Source organism: Tachysurus fulvidraco, chromosome 20 (genome assembly GCF_022655615.1).
Source record: "Tachysurus fulvidraco isolate hzauxx_2018 chromosome 20, HZAU_PFXX_2.0, whole genome shotgun sequence".
NCBI lineage: Eukaryota > Metazoa > Chordata > Actinopteri > Siluriformes > Bagridae > Tachysurus > Tachysurus fulvidraco.
In genome coordinates, this window is record NC_062537.1 from 14,688,833 (window position 1) to 14,710,024 (window position 21,192).

At 35.1% G+C, this 21,192-nt stretch overlaps 4 protein-coding genes across 29 annotated transcripts; 1 reads left to right on the forward strand and 3 right to left on the reverse strand.

Moving 5' to 3' along the window:
- Positions 1 to 137: 137 nt before the first annotated feature.
- lyrm7 (LYR motif containing 7) lies at positions 138 to 3,101 on the reverse strand. Of its 4 annotated transcripts, none has more exons than XM_027140998.2 (6): positions 3,047 to 3,101; positions 2,482 to 2,557; positions 2,177 to 2,249; positions 1,433 to 1,503; positions 1,174 to 1,255; positions 138 to 1,077 (listed from the first exon to the last, which is right to left on the reverse strand). In XM_027140998.2, exons 2-6 carry the CDS (start codon positions 2,497 to 2,499, stop codon positions 1,007 to 1,009), a joined length of 315 nt encoding a protein of 104 aa, XP_026996799.1. In that variant the 5' UTR covers positions 2,500 to 2,557; positions 3,047 to 3,101; the 3' UTR covers positions 138 to 1,006. The 4 variants fall into 4 exon arrangements, with proteins under 4 accessions (XP_026996799.1, XP_047660423.1, XP_026996798.1 ...); XM_047804467.1 differs by having other exon boundaries at positions 2,482 to 2,616; positions 3,047 to 3,080; XM_027140997.2 differs by lacking the exon at positions 3,047 to 3,101 and having other exon boundaries at positions 2,482 to 2,634.
- A 2,589-nt stretch (positions 3,102 to 5,690) lies between these two features.
- mat2al (methionine adenosyltransferase II, alpha-like) lies at positions 5,691 to 11,802 on the reverse strand. 2 transcript variants are annotated; one of them, XM_047804966.1, is made up of 10 exons: positions 11,559 to 11,802; positions 10,046 to 10,352; positions 9,621 to 9,698; positions 8,640 to 8,762; positions 8,082 to 8,194; positions 7,567 to 7,710; positions 7,268 to 7,486; positions 6,919 to 7,101; positions 6,575 to 6,708; positions 5,691 to 6,481 (listed from the first exon to the last, which is right to left on the reverse strand). In XM_047804966.1, exons 2-10 carry the CDS (start codon positions 10,119 to 10,121, stop codon positions 6,379 to 6,381), a joined length of 1,173 nt encoding a protein of 390 aa, XP_047660922.1. In that variant the 5' UTR covers positions 10,122 to 10,352; positions 11,559 to 11,802; the 3' UTR covers positions 5,691 to 6,378. The 2 variants fall into 2 exon arrangements, with proteins under 2 accessions (XP_047660922.1, XP_047660923.1); XM_047804967.1 differs by lacking the exon at positions 5,691 to 6,481 and having other exon boundaries at positions 6,571 to 6,708.
- si:ch73-234b20.5 (uncharacterized protein LOC449923 homolog) lies at positions 10,950 to 16,409 on the forward strand. 6 transcript variants are annotated; one of them, XR_007138839.1, is made up of 4 exons: positions 12,238 to 12,293; positions 13,447 to 13,608; positions 15,722 to 15,859; positions 16,236 to 16,409. XR_007138839.1 is itself a non-coding variant. In XM_047804981.1 (4 exons), the coding sequence occupies exons 1-3, from the start codon at positions 12,270 to 12,272 to the stop codon at positions 15,797 to 15,799; spliced, it is 264 nt and encodes an 87-aa protein (XP_047660937.1). In that variant the 5' UTR covers positions 12,238 to 12,269; the 3' UTR covers positions 15,800 to 15,848; positions 16,236 to 16,409. The 6 variants fall into 6 exon arrangements, 5 of the variants coding, with proteins under 5 accessions (XP_026996903.1, XP_026996902.1, XP_047660937.1 ...); XM_047804981.1 differs by having other exon boundaries at positions 15,722 to 15,848; XM_027141102.2 differs by lacking the exons at positions 12,238 to 12,293; positions 15,722 to 15,859; positions 16,236 to 16,409 and adding exons at positions 10,950 to 11,487; positions 13,776 to 14,548.
- hnrnpd (heterogeneous nuclear ribonucleoprotein D) lies at positions 14,546 to 21,135 on the reverse strand. Of its 17 annotated transcripts, none has more exons than XR_007138831.1 (11): positions 20,998 to 21,135; positions 20,407 to 20,883; positions 19,429 to 19,597; positions 18,433 to 18,594; positions 18,141 to 18,272; positions 17,820 to 17,913; positions 17,273 to 17,329; positions 16,947 to 17,099; positions 16,176 to 16,279; positions 15,740 to 15,841; positions 14,546 to 15,015 (listed from the first exon to the last, which is right to left on the reverse strand). XR_007138831.1 is itself a non-coding variant. In XM_047804973.1 (10 exons), exons 2-9 carry the CDS (start codon positions 20,559 to 20,561, stop codon positions 16,212 to 16,214), a joined length of 978 nt encoding a protein of 325 aa, XP_047660929.1. In that variant the 5' UTR covers positions 20,562 to 20,883; positions 20,998 to 21,135; the 3' UTR covers positions 14,546 to 15,015; positions 16,176 to 16,211. The 17 variants fall into 17 exon arrangements, 9 of the variants coding, with proteins under 9 accessions (XP_047660929.1, XP_047660928.1, XP_047660926.1 ...); XR_007138834.1 differs by having other exon boundaries at positions 14,546 to 15,424; XR_007138835.1 differs by adding an exon at positions 15,382 to 15,424 and having other exon boundaries at positions 15,740 to 16,279.
- Between the last annotated feature and the right edge of the window lie 57 nt (positions 21,136 to 21,192).

Consider the following 21,192-nt stretch of genomic DNA (forward strand, 5'->3'; position numbering starts at 1 on the left):
ACGTGGGATGTGATTTCCACAACTGTAAGAAAAGAAAATATTAAAAATAATAATAATGAACTCTGGAGTCTCTGGATCCCAATTCGAGAACAATTAGTCAGAGCAAGGACTAACACTAAAATAACATTCATTACACATTTACTCACTGAACATCACTTTATTGTATACCATCGTACGTTGTTTATTAATTAAAGGGAAAACTGATTAAATCTCACTTTGGTTAACCAACAAACACAAACATGTTTGTTTTATTCAGCACATGGAAGAAGACAACAGTGTTTCAGACATGAGCACTGGTGATAGTGGAAAATCTCTTTTACACCAGACATAAATTTCAAACACAACACATTTAGTACAAGAAGAGAAGACGAAACATATGTACAAATAAACATTAAGCAGCCAGTCAATGAAGTATATAATCATAATTTCACACATTCTGTTAAATAAAAAGTGTACTCCAAACATAAAATTCTGTTTTTCTCAGATGTTTGCTAACAGATTTTGTGAACATTGATAAAATTACCATTTTATATTAGAGAACTATCAAAATATAAATTCATATTGTCAAATAATATTTTAAAAATCAGCATAATTTGATGTGTCAATCAACACTGAATGTTGTCAGAATTGGGTTGCATACTGAATTGTAAGAAGACACAATGATGTGTTTTGCAAGTTTTGTACATGTTTTCATATATTTAAAAACATTTGAAAAGTAATTAACACCTAATTTTAGAGTAAAAATAAGTCATGCTTAGAGGCCTGAAGCACAGAATGCAATTCACAGAATTGTCTGAGAACAATTTTAGAGGAGGATTTAGACACAATATTCTGGTTTATTTTTAATATTATCATGAAATTTATAATTTTACTTTGTTTAAACTATTTTTAAGCTTGTTCTTAAAAATCCATGGAAGGTATTTTATGTGTTCTGTATGTCTTTAAATGATTTATGGAGAAAATTATTACTCCGGCAAAGAAAAAGGGATACATGAATCCATGCAAGTTATGCTTTTTTTCTAGGTGTGTCACTGTAAGGTACGTTTTCTGATAGAAGACTCTCTCGAGGTCGCAGAACTGCACACAAAAAAAGACAGTTGGTTTATAAAAAGTACTGATCACTATTACTATATAACTATTGAATAACCACAGTATTCTGCATACAGATATTACCAAGCTTATTTTGGCCAACATGCTCTGCTTGTAAGACATTTTCCCGCAGGATTGTCTCAACAGCTTTGCTCATCTTAATCATCTGAAGAAATAGATAATGAGAGAATCATAACTACATCCAAAATGACCTGAGATTGTTCTTACAACTGGGGTGAAACCAGATAATTAGAAGATAATTAGCGATCACAGACACAATTAAAGTTCACGAAATAAATTACAATGTCTAGTCATTTATCTGTACTGTATGTTAGCGCCATACCTGTTGTATATTTTCCTCTGATGTGTCATTTTTGTTTTTCTTAAATTCTTCATTGATCTTTAATCTGGCAGCTGTGGTTCGAAAAATAAAATTAACAAGTAAAATTGACAGTAAATCCATTTGCCATGATAATTAGAACATTCATTCTCAAACTAATGCTTCTACTAATTCTGACTATACTATCAGTTACTAATTATTCCTCAGAATCCTATCCTATTAACTAACATACTTTTTTAAATAATGAGTGATTTTTTGACATAAGTCTCTGCCAAAATGGAAAACAATAGAATGACACAAAATATCAGCTATAATAATTATAAACAGGATATCAGTGAGACATACAAAAGCTGTATTCAGATAAAATACTGACTCAAACGGGCTGTTCTTCCATCATCAATTTGAGCAAAAGCATACAGGCAAGTGACCTGACACAAATGCAGAATGTTCTTTTATCTTATTTATCTATTTCATTCCTTTGTACCAAAACTGAAAATGACAAGATTTCATAACTCACTCTTTAGAAGCAATTTAGTATGTAATTAGAATATGGGGCAATTTGTGACTTCATCTGTACTGCTGAACCATGAAAGAACCACACTGAAAATAAAATCAGCCAACATCCTGGCATGACCCAAATACACACTTTGACCTTATCAACAAAGGCATGGAGGATGATCTAATGGCTTAAAGTGCTATTCAAGACCATGGTAATAAAAACTAGTGTACTGTTTACATTTTATCTACCTGTCAAAGCCCTGTCATCGTCTTTAAACACAATCATCCGTGTTCGATGTAGAGCTTTAAATGTTTGAAGCACCTGTAAAAATAAATAAATAAATACATACATACATAAACACATATACACTTTAAATAAATACTTTGTCATTGCCTACAACTCTGAATGTTCCATAACAATTATCACTCCTTAAGAGATACAGTCTCGAGCGTTTCCACAGGGATTGAAACAAAAATTGCACAGTCCATTTAAATAAATAAACACTTTATGCATAAGGAGATGAAAGGTATGATTCGTTTTTAAGACCCCTAACCTTTAAACGTGTCCCCATCTTTCTGGTCTTGCTCTGGCCTGAAAATGACTTCACCGTTCCCAGACCACAGCGCCACCTGTTGTATTGGAGCATTAATGACTGTTATGGTCTGGAGTGATTCTCATATCTTGCATGCTTCACCCCAGAATTTGCATATTCACACGGTGGAGAAAAAAGTTCTGTGATTAAATGTAGAAATAATTGCATTTATATATGTAAATGATAATATAATAAGTCAGAAGCAGAGTGTATAACTGCTATCTAGCTCAGTGTTCAGCTACATCAGACACTGGCCCGGAACAAACTTGTTTCTGCTACATCAATACATGTGCAAGTTGTCTTTCTATCTGATCTGCTAACATAGGGGAGTTCTATTTAGTTCTATTCTGTTGATGACTTTTACTATGAATGAAGTAACAGTAGTCAGCAAACTTGTAGTTTAACTGACATTACAATCTCACTACAGAGGTCTCAAGTGTCACGCATTGAGAGTGACAGTCACTCATTTGGGTCTTTTCTCACGCTCTCCCACCACACATCGTATTTCTCACGCAGAAAAACTTACTATTTATCATATATTTCATATGCCGCAGAGCCCAAAATGTATCTGTCCGCACCGCTGTCTCTATGGAACCGGGCAGGAATCATAGATATCTACACCTAGATGTCGCCTTGGCTACGGCAGTTCATTGGAACGAATGCGTCAATAGAGCCGCCATCTTGGAACAGGGGATCCCCTCCTCTTTAACACATCAGCGTCAATGTAGGCAAAGGACTAACGGAAATAAAATCACCATAAATCGTCATGAATGCGATTTTCAATTTTTTTTTATTTATTTTTTTTGGTTTCGTCCAAAGGTCAAGGACATGTATTTATCAAAGGACATGTATTTATCATTAAGTCCAGAGGACATGTATTTATCATTAAGTCCAGAGAAAATTTAAGGTTTTGATATTAAGATAATCATCTTTTTCAAAATATAATGCATAGTGCTAGCAGGTGTAAGTTTATTACTTACATTCTTCCACTTGAGTAAACTTCAAATGAACAATCACTACTTACCGCCTACTGCATGCAACACTGCTACAATGGTGTGACTATACATATTAATTTAAACATATCAATTGTATTGGTTTATTAAATATGATACACAAAGCAATTTGCAGGTGGAAGCAAATCACAAATTTGAGGAACATAATGTGAAAGTTAGATAGTTGAGGTGCCGAAGACCGTTCAATGTTTGCTTTTTTCATGTACCGTAATACTTTTGCTACATTAAATAAGTATGTACTAAAATCACCTAAACAAAAAAGTTTGATTTTGAGGCTGAACTTGTGTTACACTGCCAAGCTACTGTAACTGGTGGTTCAGTGCCTTGCTCAAGGGCACCTCAGTCGTGGTAATGCTGGCTCGAGACTCAAACCAACAAGCTTAGGGTTAGGAGTCAAACTCTCTAACCATTAGGCCAGATCATTTGACTGCCAGGTCGAGAATCACATTAGTGAGGGCTCCCAATCATACGAGGAAGAGGACTTCTTTTCCTCCTTGAAGAAGTCCAGCTCTCTTGAAACAACCCAGCAGTTGGATGCATACCTGTGATGCCCAGGAGACACAGTAGAGGTACTGAAGTCCTTCCCAGCTGTGTGCCAGCTATCACTTAAGCTTAATATGACACTCTCTGCCTCAGCAGCCCGTGAAAGACAGTTTAGTGTTGCAGGGTTTAGAGCATGCATTGGCTCAAAGAACTTTGAGAACCAGCTGCTTTTGCAGCTGAACTAAGCCTATTGGTAACTCTGTTCTGTGCTTAACTGATGATGATTACCCTGTTGTTGTTTGAGTCCAATGTGTTTGTTTCAATAAAGGTTATTGATGACATGCCTCTGAAGTTTTACTTTTTGCACTCTTACAATACTTATAGCCAACTAGTCATATATTTATAGGCATTGTACTAAAATGCATTCTTTTTCAATGGGCATATACAGTATGTGGCTGAAACAGGTAGCCTAGTGCATCCCAAATTTTTCAACATGATCATTTTAATATAACATTATAGTCATTATGGCCTTTAGAAATATGTTTTTTGAAGAGGTGGGGTAGTGCACAATAAGCCCCTGTGGCACAGCCTAAGCTTTTGTCCCTAATGGCATTTTTTCCTTGCATTACTTTTACATTTATACTTCTAAGGGAGTTTTTCCTTGCCACTGCTGCCTGAGTCACCTCAGACTTGCTCATTGGGGATATATACATACACATTGTGAACTAAATCCATTTAATATTAATCTTGAATTTTACATGCTATTAATTTTTATATTATTCTTTATATCAACATTTTTGTTCTATGTTTATGTTCTGTAAAGTTTCAGTTACTCTGCACCTCAGCTCTGGAACTCACTTCCATCTGAGCTCCGTAATATTGATTCTCTTTCATCATTTAAATCTCAGCTTAAAACTCATCTGTTTAGTTTAGCATATTCTAGATCATGATTTGTAATGTTGGTTCAATTTTTTTTTTCTATGTAAGTATTTTATAACTATATTTTTTGTTGTTTTTCTTCTTTTGTACGGTGACCTTGAGTGTTAGAAAGGCGCCTTTAAATAAAATGTATTATTATTATTATTATTAAAGCTGATTTGAGACAATGTCAATTGTAAAAAACGCTATACAAATAAACTTGAATTGAATTGAATTGAATTGGAAGTAGTTTTGAAACCAGTACTTTTTCAATTTTATTTGAGTAAAAAGCTTGAGTTGATACTTCAACTTCTACAGAAGTCTTTTTAAACCCTAGTATCTATACTTCTACCTGAGTAATGAATGTGAATACTTTTGACACCAATGGAGTTCAATGACCTAACCATTACACCAGGAGTTCGCTTCTTTAGTAGTTGGCTATTAAGTTTATTTTGATCTTTGATTCCCTTTTCCTGTTACTAGCCTAAAATCATTTTCTCATTTCCCTCTGTGGGAATAGAACTTTGGTTTTGGTGTTCAGAGTCATTCATTCATTCATTCATTCATTCATTCATTCATCCATTCATTCATAGATAGATAGATAGATAGATAGATAGATAGATAGATAGATAGATAGATAGATAGATAGATAGATAGATAGATAGATAGATAGATAGATTTGATGCATCTATAAAAATTAATTTATTTTCTTATTATTTTATTTTTTGTATTTTTAAATCAGAGTTGAAACTGTGATATAATCCAATCTTTACTGACACTCAGTGGTGAAGCATGGAATTAACAGAAAAATCCATGAAAACACTGGTATTTCTACATCTATAGTTACAGTATGGCATAAAAACGTGCTTTGAAGACTATATCAATGAAAACATCACTACTGGTTCACTAGGTTACAGACAGAGTACCATCAGCCTAAAACTCTGTTGGGAGAAATTATATCAATTTTTACACATAAATGTATAAAACAAACAAGGAAAACCTAAGCACTAGTTTTAAGTGTTTCAGGAAGAAGTAGGACTTCACCCGTCATTTGATTGCCAGTGACAGTGATTGCCAGATATATAAGATGATTTTTTGAGAATTTCTGTGCAATTTCAGCATATTGTATAATTATACTTATTTAATTTCAGCATTACATATCATATAATTAGCACATAATTCCATTAAATTTGAACAATACAGAAAGATAGAAAATGTTGTAGAAACACATAATAAAACAAAAGTGGTGCCATTTGGCATAAGGTTTAAAAATTTCTAATTTTCCTCCAAAATTACATTGATAACAACTGTAAAATACAATCATTAAATGCCTGTGAAATGTAGACAAAGAAGGGTTCCCATCCTAATTGAAAACTACTTCACTTGAAAACATCCATTTTTAGATTGCTGCAATCAAATATTTTTCTTGGTTATGAATGAAACACTAAAATGCCAATTTCTTTGCCTTTTCCCATGGAAATTCCTCTCTTCCAAAATGTCCGAAGCTTGCAGTTTTCTGAAAAATGGGTTTTTTCAGACCAAGCTCTCTGTAAAACAATATGTACAGAAATTATCCTCGTGAGCATTTTATGCTGTCTTATTTTAAAGTCTGCACTTATGTTTGTCTAAATTCTACTTACTTGACGATTACCCCAGGTCTTAAGTCAAAATTCTTCTGAACAATTTCCAGAAGCTCATCTTCATCTCTGGTGGATGTCCCATAATGGAAAACTGAGATAGACAACGGATGGCTTATGCCAATGGAATATGAGATCTATGAACAAAATCAGTAAACAGAGCAGCTGTGATAAAAGTACAAAATATATAATGTTATTCACCTCTCCTCACTAGTAAATAAACTAGTAACTGATAAGCTTCTTTATACTAGACAGACCATTAATATTAAAAACTGCCAAAACTGCTTTTTGTAAAAGATTATACTGAATCAGTGTCAGAAAATAAAAAGCATAATGGCCTTCCTTACCTGTACCAGTGCCCTTCTGCATAGCCCGGCTTTTACAAGTGATTTGGCGACCCAGCGGGCAGCATAAGCTCCAGAACGATCCACTTTGCTGCAATCCTTCCCAGAGAAAGCACCTCCACCATGACCACCCCAGCCACCATATGTGTCAACGATGATCTTTCTGCCTGTAAGACCTGCATCTCCCTGATTATTAAATGAAAATTTCAGACACATAAACGTGAAGTCAAATTAACACAACATATATCAACTTATGCAGCTAATTGAGATTCTTACTACAAACCAATATATCTTCAGAAGCTTCCATTTAGAACTTAAAGCTGGTGTTCTGGCAATGAAAAATTTTACTCACTTGCGGACCACCCATTAGGAATTTTCCACTTGGCAGCAGGTGATATATAGTTCTGTCATCCAGGTACTTGGCTGGGATAACTGCTTTGACCACTTTTTCCATCAGATTCTGTCGGATTTCAGCTAAAGTAATGTTGGGTTTATGCTGGACTGAGATGACCACTGTGTGTACTCGATTTGGCTCCATAGCCCCCTTATTATCACAGTATTCCACTGTAACCTGTCAAGATCATGTCACATTGTTTTATAGCTACTAATGTTATTGTGCTGTACTGTAAAGTTTTCTTCCCTTGATTTTACCTGTGATTTACAGTCAGGTAATATCCAGGAACACTCTCCATTCAGTGACAGCTCTTTCATCTTAGAATTGAGTTTATGAGCCAAGAGAATGGTCAATGGCATGCATTCCTCTGTCTCATCTGTTGCATAACCAAACATTAAACCCTGTAATAATAATAATAATAATAATAATAATAATAATAATAATAATAATAATAATAATAATAATAATAATAAATACAAAAAGAAGAAGAAAAAGAAGAAGAATTACCAAGCATTTCATCAAACATGATTGAAGATGATTAAAACAAGCAAAAATAAAAAATAAATAAAAATGAAAAGTCAGCATTAATAAAAAGGGAACTGCTGGTAAAACAAAAGATACATATAAAATACAAAAGCAAATACAATAATATTTGAAAGCTATAAAATAGCATTGTGGCTATGTGAATGTTTGATTTTTATATAATGATTTTATGAAATACACATAAAATCATCTAAAATTGTAAAATGTATTTGTATAAACTAAATCTAACCTGATCACCAGCACCAATGTCCTCCTCATCACGACCTTCAAACACACAGTCACTAATCTCAGTACACTGTGGCTCCAAGGCCACAAGCACATTGCAGGTCTTGTAGTCAAAACCTAGTGATAGAGAAATCATCATGCTTGTTTCTGTGCCACTAGTTATTGTCATGACACTTTGTCCATCTTCAGTAACTGCTTTATATTAGTTAAGGTCAGTTTAAATCCTGGGAAAACCAAATATGAAGTAAGAATGAACCCAAAGTGGGTCCATCAACAGGGCACCATGCACACAAATTCACACCATTCACAAATATGGACATTTTAGTTTTTCCAATCTATTTGATGGGATGGTCTTGGGAGGTGTACAGTAAGTACCCAGGAGAATCCCACACATACAAAGGTCGAACAGGCAAAGGATTCAGACAGAGATAACGGGGAGGCAAGTTGTGATCACCATCTGCTGTCAAAGCAGTATCATGTATTGAATATAAAAACAAAGGTGTTTCATTTTTTTCCCTTTGGGATATCGATTTTATTCAATCAATTTATATCAATATCCTACCTTTGGATGAGTCATCATACCCAATACTCTTCACAGTGTCTCTGACCACTTTCTGAAGATCAACTACTGCCTTTGATGTCACCTCTCCGCAAAGCAAAATCATGCCCGTCTTAGCCACACATTCTGTTTAAAAAAAGTAACATTGTTCCTTACTCAAACAATAACAATAAAAAACTCTAATGAAGTCTAATAATAACATCCTACTCTGTAATATTGTGTAGGTCCCCCATATGCCACCAAAACAGCTATGAACTGGACTCCACAAAACCTCTGTATGAGTGCATTGGTATCTGACACCAAGATCTGTTGAATATTCAGTGTCACAAGGCATGCGATTGTGCAGAAAGAGGCCACAGCCATTGTGGACCATTATTGAATACCATTTCCATGAAGGGGTGTACTTACAGCCATCACCATTTAATAGTGTTACATAGGTGGAACAGCATGAATTCAGTGAAGTGAAGTGACATACGACTAAGTACGGTGACCCATACTTAGAATTTCTCTGCATTTAAACCATCCAAAAGGCCCAAGACTCGAACCCACAACCTTCGGGTTACGAGTCAGACTCTCTAACCATTAGGCCACATCTGCCCCAATTCACCATGTCACAAAGCATGAAGGTTTCATGAACATGACAATTTCACTGTTCTTCGGTGTTCAGTGTACTTCAGATCTGGGATGTGGTTCACAGGTCGAACAAACAGGCGCCTGTAGACTCTGCAGAAACTGCCTGATACAATCATGTCAAAATGCACTAGAAATACAAAGGATTGTTTCCAGCATCTTGTGGAATCCTTGGGATAATAAAGGGAGGGCCTACCCAATATTAGTTTAGATTTTCTAATTAAGTGCTCACTGATTATAGACATGTAATATATAAATGTTATATAATACATAATATAAAACTTGTTCAATGACATTCATGAACTAAAATCGATAAATTAATTGAAGTAATGGAAGAATATTCAATGTTTATACCACATGCAACTCTGGAGTCAGGGTCTTGGAAAAGATAGGCATCCAAAACAGCATCACTTATTTGGTCACACATTTTATCTGTGGGTGAATAAGAGGACACATTTTTTCAGTTTCTATTTTCTATATAATATATTTTATATAATCAACAATTAACTGTTAAATTCATGGCTAACTCAAGATATTTTAAAATGATTATGGCAAAAGTTTATGTTTATGAGGATGACATGTCTGGATATGTCCGGACATGTGCATACAAGTTTTATTAACACTTTTATATCAAAATGAACTACAATTGATAAATTAATCTTTTGTAATTACCTCAATATATAATCTGGAAAGGACAGTTTGAGCGTGTGTAATGAATAATATCTTGCATATTACAATAGTCAATTCTGTCTTATCTATATAACAAAACATTGTCTCACCAGCATGACCTGCACCCACAGATTCCGATGTGAAAAGGAAAGTTTTTCCTGGCTTGCTATACCCTGTATAATTCATTATGAAAGTAATAGACTCCAAAAATCAGATACCAGTACTTCTTAACCGCAGGAAAGTAAAGAACTGCAGCAAGACTTAACTCAAGTCTCTCTCTGGTGGGTGTGGTTTGTTCTGCCTCGAGATAAGTTTTCCCACATCCAGGCCCACCGATTTTGCAGTGTCAGCACTTGACAAATTACACGAACCACCGTTTCTTCATCAGATACAAAAGGTGCTTTGAAAATCTCTAGACTGAAAAGAAAATAATATTAAAAATACTGGTTCATGCCAAACTAAGAACTGCAAATGTTATAAAATTCCATTAATTCCTTCATTCATCCATTCATTCATTCATTCATTGTTTTATTCTTTTGTTCATCAGTAACTGCTTTACACTGATCAGTGTTGTACTGGATCTAGATAAGATACACTTATGAGCAATTAAGCATAGCTAGTCCACATTTTGGCATTTTTGGGAGTTAAGCATAAAACCTGGGAACATGTAGGAAACAGCATACATGAGGAAAACATGCAAAAAAGCACATGCAGTAATCTGAGCTCAGGATCAAACCAGGAAGCAGTGAAATGGCAACCTGTTACCAATGTATTGCTCCATTATAAAGACTATATTCTTGGACTGTAATTTCCAATATGCTCATAATGAACATTCCTTTAACACAGTACTGTAACCCCAATAAATATTTAAGATAACTTTCATAACACCATGGACTTTAATTTGTTGCCTTGTCACTAAATGTTGTGTAACACCCCATATTCTAGAATGAAAATAGATTTGCCCAAGTAAGTATTTAATTATTTAAAGGCACACTTTTGTGACTATGATAAATATGACTGTTTACTACCCAAATGATTTTTATTACTGGTGAAAGGCTCCTTTGCGTGGATTATTTTGCAATGTTGCTCCATATTGTTCAATTTAATACTCTTTTACAAGTGGCAGAATGAAAGACCTTGTTCTTTTATTACTTTCCACTTCTTTATTGCCTTATGTTAATAGTTCTCTGATAAGGACAGCGGCCTTTGCCCAGTCATATGAGAACAGTACATATACTGCATCAGGTGCTTGAACAGCATATGCTAAATCTGCTCTGAATGATTGACTGACTCATGGCCAGTAGGCAGTCTGCATTTATCTGGTAGTTGTTAATGTACAAGCAGACTGGGAGGGGTGGCCTTGTGTGCAAATGAGGTCTGAATCCTTCCTGCCTGTTTGCTCAGACTTGTGTTGTAACTCTCAAGAGCCTGGTATACAAATTATATCCTGTATCTGTTTAGCAATGGTAAAGAGTTTGGTATAAAACGTTTGTGGAGGTAAGAGCTTTCAAGCACAGAAAGTTTGAATCGTCATCTGAGAAGTACGAAAATGGTAAGTGAATTTGTTTCCTCATTTTGTTTGCCTTGTGATTGTGTACTTATTTGCTTAAGGTTAAAACCAACCTAATAGTTCTGTGGATGGAACATATCCTTAAAAATAGAGATAAACATATACGATAAAAAGGTTACAAAAAGAAGTTACACTGGGAATGTAAAAATTAGTCAAAAAAAAATACTAAAGTCTATGTTATTACTCATTTAACAAATAGAGGAAATTCATGGCCTGCTCAGGAGGGAAGAGAAGGTAAAATGTCAGCAAAGGAATGTCACAGCTTGCAAAATTCGACATTTTGCGGAGAGCTCTGAGGCATATTATTATTACTATGTTGAGAACGCTGAGGCACATTGTTTTTAATAAGTACTGTGTCAGAATCAGAATCAGAATTAGGTTTATTGGCTAAGTGTGTTGACACACACAAGAAATTTGGTTCCAGCTGTTTGTGACTCTCAGAAGTACAGACATAAATATCACTATACTATACTATACATTTAGCTTGGACTACACAAGACAAGCCAAAACAGACTTTTTTTTTTGTTTGTCTATTGTGTCACATCTGCATTGTCTTGTATAGTCTGTATTATCTTGTCTTGTATGTTATTTATGTCTGTACCTTTAAGAGTCACAAAGAGCTGGAACCAAATTCCTTGGCCATTAAACCTGATTCTGATTCTGATTCTGATCAGTTATGTACATAATATGCAGCAGCAGTAGTGTGTGTAACATATACGGATGATGTGATGACCGACAGCTCTGATAATGCAGTACTTATAGATATGAAGCAGGAATATATAATTATGGTGAGTTGTTAATTGCCTGGGGAAAGGAACTGTTCCTGTGTCTGGCAGTTTTGGTAAACAAAGCTCTGTAGTGCCTGGCAGAAGGAAGGTGCTGAAAGAGGTTTTCCAGGGTGTGAAGGGTCAGTTTCCTGCCCAGTTTCTGGTTCTTGGATGGTACATGACCTGGGGGGTGGGCAGGGGTGCACCAATTATTTTTCTGCTGTTTTAACTGTGTGTTGCATGCAGGTCCTGTCCTGTTTTGTTGCTGCTCTAAACCAGATGGTGATGGATGTGTACAGGACAGATTGGATAACTGCAGTGTAGAACAGCATCAACAGCTCCTGTGGTAGACCAGACTTCCTTAATTGACATAAAAAAGTACATCCTCTGCTGGGCCTTTTTGATAATGGAGTTTATGTTGTACTCCCATTTCAAGTCTTGGGAAATGGTAGTGCCCAGAAACTCAAAAGGCTCCACAGATGACACAGGGCTGTTGGATATTGTGAGGGGAGTAGTTTTGAGGGGTCTTTAGTAAAGTGCACTATCATCTCCACAGTTTTGAGGGTGTTTAGCTCTAGTCTGTTCTGACTGCACCATAGCACCAGCCGCTTCACCTCCTGCTGGTATGCAGACTTGTCGCCATCTTGGATAAAACTGATGAGCGTAGTATCATCTGCAATTTTCAGGAGTTTAACATTTGGATCACATAACACCTTCCTGTCTCATCTGTTGTTTCCTGCCTGTCAGGAAGCTGGTGATCCACTGATAGATGGCAGTGGGTATAGTCAGCTTTTGGAGTTTGGAGTGGAGAATTTCTGGAATTATTGTATTAAAAGTCGAACTGAAGTCAACAAACAGAATCCGAGCATATATCCCTGGGCAGTCAGGTGTTGCAGAATGTAGTGCAGCCCAATGTTGACTGTTATCTGTTTGCTCGGTAGGCAAACTGTAGGGGATCCAGCATCTGTTCTGTTACAGTCTTTAGCATTTGTGAACCAATATTACATTATTTGCCTGTGATTAGCAATTTATAAAATACAGGCTATGCACTAGTACTAATTTATATTAAAATAAATAAAATCTGAATATATCTTGTGCAAAATATTTGTCCAATTACAATGCTGTACTTAAGCATTGAGTAAAGATTAACTGAAACTTTGGATATCCGTCATAGGCTGAGCACAGTGCACAACCACAAGGCTCCAATAAGATTAATCAAGTACAGGAGCAGGTCAATGATGTCAAAGTTATCCTCAAAGACAACATAAACAAAGTGTTGGAGAGGGGAGAGAAGCTAGATGACCTAATTGGGAAAACAGATGATCTGCAGGCAACTGTAAGTTATTATGATTTATTCATTGATCCTGATACAAATAGCAAGAATTAAATAATGTCTTTAATAGATTTTATTAAGAATCTTTAATGAATCTTCAATAACTCAATTACTACATTACCATTATATTCACTTACCTCATTTTCTTTAATGTACGCACTCTCACTCAGGCTGACTCATTTCAAAGGACATCTGCACGTGTTTCCAGAAAGTATTGGTGGAAAAATATCAAAATGATGATTATAATCGGAGTGGTTTTGTTCATCATTGTTTTGCTTATCATTCTTTTGGCAACTGGAGTCATTCCCTCATAATAAATCAAATGTAATTAAGTGGAAGTTGGGTTATCACCTGTATTTATGCTGTTTTTGTCTGTTATCTGTACTTTGGGAGAAAACACATTCAGAAAAATGTCATGTAAATAGGATGGAAAATGTTTTACTGTGTAAAAATGTACATTATCAGATAAATAGTAAACGGAACCACTAAGGTTGATTAGCTTGAGATTATAAATGGACATTTAATTCTTATGTTTACAAGACTGAATATCACCAGTTTAAATCAAGCCTCCTCTGGACCTTTGAAACCATATAGTGGTTGTAGTTTATATAACAAATGATTACATTTTTGTGAAGGGTAAAGATAGAGGAGGAAGTATGTTTATGATTGTGTTTAGTATTTTGGACTCCATGTATCCTATTTATGGGCCGACCTTTTTTCTGTTTTGGTAATTCTTTGTTAATTGTAATGGTATTGATTTGTATTTCATAGTATTCTATTAATTATTTAGATCTTCATTTCTGCATCTAACACTGAACTTTCTACAGAAAATGAACTGTATAATCTTGATGATCTCACATGATTTGCTAATTAGCATGTAAAATACTGAACACTGTACAAATCAGTCTGCTCATAATAAAGAGACTCTGTGGCGTGCATGTAATTCAGAATTTATACATTTTATTTCGTTCATAGTATCACTAAATGATTTAAACGATTTAAATGATTCTGTAGCAAAACACTCCTAAGCCTAAAAAAATATATATAAACTTACTGTCACTTCTACTCATCAAATTGTAACTAATAAATACTACTGAAATTTAGAAATGAAATAATGACCCAGGAGCACAATGTCTGCAAACAATGGACTAACAAACTACTAATATAATCTACCATATCAACACAAAACAAGAAATTATTTTGACTAGAGAAAGCCTGTTATACTGAGTCTGATGTTAAATGTTCTTTAGAATATCCTTTATCAGGCAGCTGATAAAGACAAAGCATACTGTACATGGCCAGTAGCTGTAATTAAAAAGAACAAAATGTTTTTCATTAACACTCCTTAATAAACATCTCCCTTGACTCAAAGATGTTTGCGTCAGATGTAATCTTCGAAAAAATCTCCACCTGAAAGACAGAAAATTAGCATTTTAATTCATTTCATAAACAAAAAACGTAGGTATCTTGTTTCTCGAGAAAAAAATTTTTTTTAAATGCAATAATCTAGAAATACTGGTAAAAAATTTTATGATTGTAAAAATTCTCAAATACATTAAGCTTAAGTAATATATTTAAGCCCAGACACATATATGAAGCCTTTAATTAATGAAAAATCACAATAACATTTCAGGCAAATTTCTCAGGTTTGAAAAGATTAAAAAAGAGAATTTGTTAGATGAAATTAACAAACTTCTTCCACCGCTGCCATTAAAACACACAATACAAGTATGAAAATTAAGCAATTCTCCCACGTAGTGGCGTCCAAGTACAAACCAGGTTTTAGCTCATGGATTACTGGCTATTACTGCTACACGAGCTATAAATAAAGAAAAGCAAGCATTACATGTAAAATTAAAAGTGCATATATTAACACTGGAAAATCCAGAGAAGGCTGTATCCTTTGAAAAGTAAACAGTTATTTTTTTTTCAGTGTTGTATTTAACCATTACCTGTAAAAAATGACATTACGAAATTACAGAAATGTGTTGTATTACATAAAACAAATGCCATGAATTTTAAACAGAATGTAAAAAGGCAAGGATAAAAGCTTGATGTATCCGTTATGTGTTTTCTGGTTTTTTTGTTTTTGTTTTTTTTGACAATTCATATACAGGATGTTGGAAGACCATACCAAATGGGAGCATTCGAGAGCGTACGCCTCTCGTACCCTGTCCGCATTGAGCGGGCCTGAGAGAATCGGGAAGTCAGCTCATGGCCTGCAAGGAAGTCCCCGCTGGCAGGTACAAACAAGGTCAGAGTTAGGAGACAACATTCTTCTTTTGTGTGTTTTCGTTGCAAATCCTTATTTTCTCGTACCCATTTAGCAGTACTGTACCTGTTAACTTTTTTTACTGTTACATAAAGGCAAGAAACAGCCAAAAGCCAGCTGTTACATTATTGCCAAAAGACTGAAGTCTCTATGTTAACCACTACAGTAAAGCACTCCAGGGTGCTGTGAAAAACTTTAAAGAAAAACAAAAATTAAGCAAAATACATTACATATGATGGTTAATGTAGCATAAGTTAATGGCTAAGGATGGCTTGGGTTAAGTAATGCAACTGCATACCTGTGTGTATGTTTTGAAGTTTATGCTTGTAGTATGCTAGTAAGGCTTGTAACTGTTTAGATGGCCACCTCGCCTTGGAGATTTGCCGTAACCACTCTGCTGGTCTGCAGGTTGAGCAGAGAACACAGGAGGAAGAAAACAGTGGCTATTAAATGTATAGGAACATGGCAGGATAATAATAGCTTACAGCCAAAACTTAAGACATTCTACTTCAAATAAATATGTAGATCCACATACCATCTGAACTGTACTTTATTAATCCAGTTTAGATTAGCCAATTATTTAGAAAATAACTTGTAAGTAATATGTTAATTGCATTCGATACTTACGTTACTCTGTATTTCAAATATAACATTTTCTGCAAATATGGGAGGAGACAAAATAATTTTTGGAGTAAACTGGATGAATTTTTAAAAATAGTTTATTTTTTCTAAAAGTGGCCATTGGTTGGTGGTCATTTCTCCACTGACCTACAGATGTACATTTTTAAACTCTTGTTGAAGGCTCTCAAGGCACTTGTGACAAATGAGTTGTGAAGGTAAGACATCCCTTTTCCCATTCCACATAGCACCACATCTCATACAATAAATATCTACATTTTATCTTAGGTTAAAGCAAAGACAGACAAAAACAAAAACACGAATGGTCTAAACAGCTATGCTTAAAGCTTAAGTAATTTAGTGTACAGTTGTCATTATATCAGTATCAAAAAACTTTCATACATTATTTTCTTAGAGTTTTTGCAGCGTTTTCACAAACAGCATTACATACTGCTGTAGTCACCATATCCGTAGTAGTTGTAACCCGAGTAATCATAGCCCCCGTATCCACCATATCCTTGATTGTTGTAGCCATAGTTTCCATAATTTCCATATCCTTGATTCCAGTAGTTTCCGTACCCCTGGTTCCAATTTTGATTTGGCCCTAAAACGGAGAACCGCAAAGTGTCAACAAATCACACAGATACTTAAAAAACAATAATAATTAAAAAAAACAAAAACATTATGTTAATAAATTCTGCAGTCTTGAGCAGTACAGTTGTGCTTTAAAGTTAAAAATCAACTTGTAGCTGTTGTGGTTGGACTTCAACTACCCACCTGATGCACACAATGTCCAAGAGGCATGTGTGTCTCCAGCCGGGTTTAGAAGCAAACCTTTTAATAATGAAAATTAATTTTTAATATTACTGATTTTATGTCTTTTACATAGCAATATAGATGGTTGAGATTGCCACAGCAGATGTTTTTTTTTAATCATTCATTTTTCAGTAGAATTATTTCTTGCTTGAAATTTGCCAAGGGCACAGACAAGCGAAGAGTGTGTGAAGTCTGCCAGATGGCATTATTTTTATTATTATTACAGTAACGTTACAATATGCCAAATCATATTGAAATGATTGTATATACTGCTCTTGATATATTCTTTGACTTATATATATGACATTTTAAAGTATCTAAGCAAACTCATTTTATTTGATAGTCTTTGCCCTCCCAATTCAAGACTGGTCAGTACTGTTATTCACCACGATTGTGTGTCACAGCTCACTTTTTTTTACTCCTTTTAGATGTCAAATTCGGCATGTGTGTAATGTTAGTAAACTGTGCCAAAAGATGCTAATAAAATTGTGTCTACAATTGCACTCACCTCCTCTCCCACGACCTCGGGAGGAGAAACCACCTCTTCCACCCCACTGCTGCTGCTGGTACTGCTCCTTCGACATGGCCACTTTGACTTCACACTATGTAAAAACAAATGTATACAAGCATTAACACTTGCATTAAAGACTTCATAACACTTTTTGATCTCATTAGTGGGGATTTTCAACAGCCACAACACAGGCAAAGGCATTTCAAAATCATTACAGTTAAAGAAATTGACTGGGTTATCAAACAGAACTATAAATTATATTATACAAAAGTGTATATGCGGTTCATATCAATGTTACCAAGTGCCTTCATGCTATACCTTGCTTAGGCCAATGTTATGGTACTTCTTTTCCATGATTTTCTTCACTGGATCTTCCTCTTTGAAGGTGATGAAACAGAATCCTCGCCTTTTATTTGTTTTGTTTTCCATTGGCAACTCAATGGACTCCACCTGACAACAGACAATATCAAGCGGTGCCATCAGTTAAAAATAAATATAGTTATAACATCCAGTTAAATATGTTTCATTTATAAAAAATTAGTATTTTATATGTAACGCAAGTTGAAGAGACCAAAACATTTGTTCACTACAATTGAAGATCTATACACACCTCTCCAAAAGCATGAAAGTACTCTCTAATCTTCTCTTCAGGAGTGTCTGGTGAAATTCCGCCAACAAAGATCTTCTTCACAGGTTCCTTGGACTTCATGGCTTTTGCTTTTTTTGGGTCAATCACTTTTCCATTAAGTTTGTGTTCTTTTTGCTGAATAACCTGCAAGCAATAGGTGACATAGCATCATTACTACTTACTAAATACTTTTATTACATGAAGAGAAAAGAGAACAATGTGAAAAATAAAAAACAAAATAATAGGAAGTGTTTATAATCGGAAGTGTTAATGCCCTGAAATACTGGAAATGCCACATCTTTACTTATATCTCGAATATGACTGGTCAGAAGTTGTTGAATTATTTTCTCTGTAGACGTGCCTCTAACAACAGTGCTGGCACAGGTTTATTGTTAATGTACTCGTTCTAATACATTAGAATTTCAATAGCACCAACTGATTCAGATAGACTTTTATGCTGTCTTTCTTTGTTATTTAATAAAGAATAACATCTAATTCTTGCTACTGTGAAGTGTTTTTTAAGGACATATTTAACATTAACTAAATGAATGTCTGGTGTCAGTAATCGTCAGCGAGTTTTCTGCCATAGGAAATCTTCAGGAAAACAGACTTTGTGCTTTCCAGTTCCCTGTAACATGCAACTTCAAGTGACAGAAAACAAATAGAGGCTAAAACTTTTAACAGTTTATAGCTGCTATAATGTAAGTGTTAGTCAAAACCTGACTTATCTGTTGGATAATCCACAACATTAACTGCTATTGATTAAATGTGTTCATTAATAATTAAAAATTATAATAAATGGAAACAGATGTGGCAAGAGAGGAATAAACCTTTTGGGGCAAACTTTTAACAGTCGACTTTTATGCGTCGGTTAGTATTTTTCCATATAACAGCACCAATATAATATATTATGGGTTTGCCATGCAGTGGCTTTCCAGGAGTTGAGCAGGAAAAAAGCACCATAGTAAAGATCACTACCTTTTCTACACTTTCAGCATCTTTAAACAGTACGAAGCCAAAGCCTCTGGATCGACCAGTCATAGGATCCAGCTTTAATGTGCAGTCTACAACCTCCCCAAACTTGGCGAAGTAATCTTTCAAGTCCTTTTTTGTTGTGTCCCAGCTCAAACCTCCAACAAACATTTTCCTGTAGGACAGAAAGTTTCATGTTAATTTCTGGAGGTCATTATACTGAGGTTATTCTCCTTTCTGACAACTGCATTCAAATAATTCTTTAGGAAAATTTGTTTAGACGTTCCATTTTTGCATAAAACCACTGACATCTTGCCTCTAAATAAGAAAGACATGGAAGGAGATAGAAATTCTTACTTCTGTAGGTTTTTAATTAAGTTCTGTTTGTGAGAATTTGAGCTGTATATTAATTAATTTGAACTTGTTTATAACCAGACACAAAAACGTGCTAGCTAATTTATTAAGTGCCACTTTGTTGTACTGATGCGATGCATCATCAAAATTAGGGTAGTATTCTGTATTTTAACAAACAATACAAAAGGTCTGAGATATCTTGGGGGGGGGGGGGATAATAATAAAAAATAATAATAAATAAAAGATTCCCAAAACAAAAAGTAGTGAACGCTGGTTCTAAAGTTCATAAAAATATAAAATTAATTGCGTTAACTAGCCGGCTTGTGTCGCCGGTGGCTAGGCTAGCCAGCTAGGTTAGCAGCTAGGCTAGCCAGCTAGGTTAGCGAGAAACGTCATCAGTTTAATTCAAATGAAAGCCTGCCAACATTGAAAAGATACCTAGCAACATTACTGTATATTGCTTCTGTGGATACGGGAAAAAATATTAATATATATAAAAAGCTGAAAGCTAAAACATTCTGCTTGCCACAAGCGCCAAGGTAACATATATTCAATCAGCTAAGATACTTTGCTAAATTGGCTAGGTTTCTAGCTAACCATCGGGGTTTCTTCCTAGTGTATCCCATTTACCCTTCATCTTCCTCGTTTTTACTCGCATCAATCTTCGATCCCTCGCTGTCTCCGTGGCCTCCATCACTGACAGCCTGTATCTGTCCTTCCACACTCGCCTCTTCGTCTTCCTCCATCTTCATAGTAGGATCTTCTCCAATGAACTGCTCCTCCATTTTTCCCCCCGCTCAGTCGGAGTTGATGCTAACGAGTTTTCCCTCAGTGATGCCTGATGTCCAGCGTCAAAATTCACAAGGGCGCGAAAGGCACCACTTTCAGTTTCGAAAAATTATTTTTTTAAAATCCCAGCGCAGTTTTTAAAGTAATGTATTTAGATCCCGACTACAAGAACTTATTTTCGACCTTAGACTGCACTTTTGTTGCCGAAGCTCAATGTTCAGGCACAAAATGGAGGAAAAGGGAGCAAGAGTTCATGAAGCGCTTTTGAACTAGAACGTCAAAACAACGCCTCACTCATGCAGCCTTTTTTTAGTTTACCTTTAAACAAACAAAAAAAAAAAGCAAAATATTCAGCCAGGTTTGACAGGTATTGAATGCAAGCTTTATTTTTTGCTGAGTATATCTTTTTCCCAGAAAAGGTGTGTAACTTACCTGTAAGAGCTTACATCAAGCAAAAGTCAATTCAACTTATACTATATCCTTAATTTCAACTTCCAGGTACCGTCTGTATACTGATCCATTTAATCATCTTCTTTAAGAGGTATTGAGTCATCTATTTAACAAACAAACAGGAACCAAATTCCTTGGCCAATAAACATGATTCTGAATCTGATTCTTCAGCCAGGA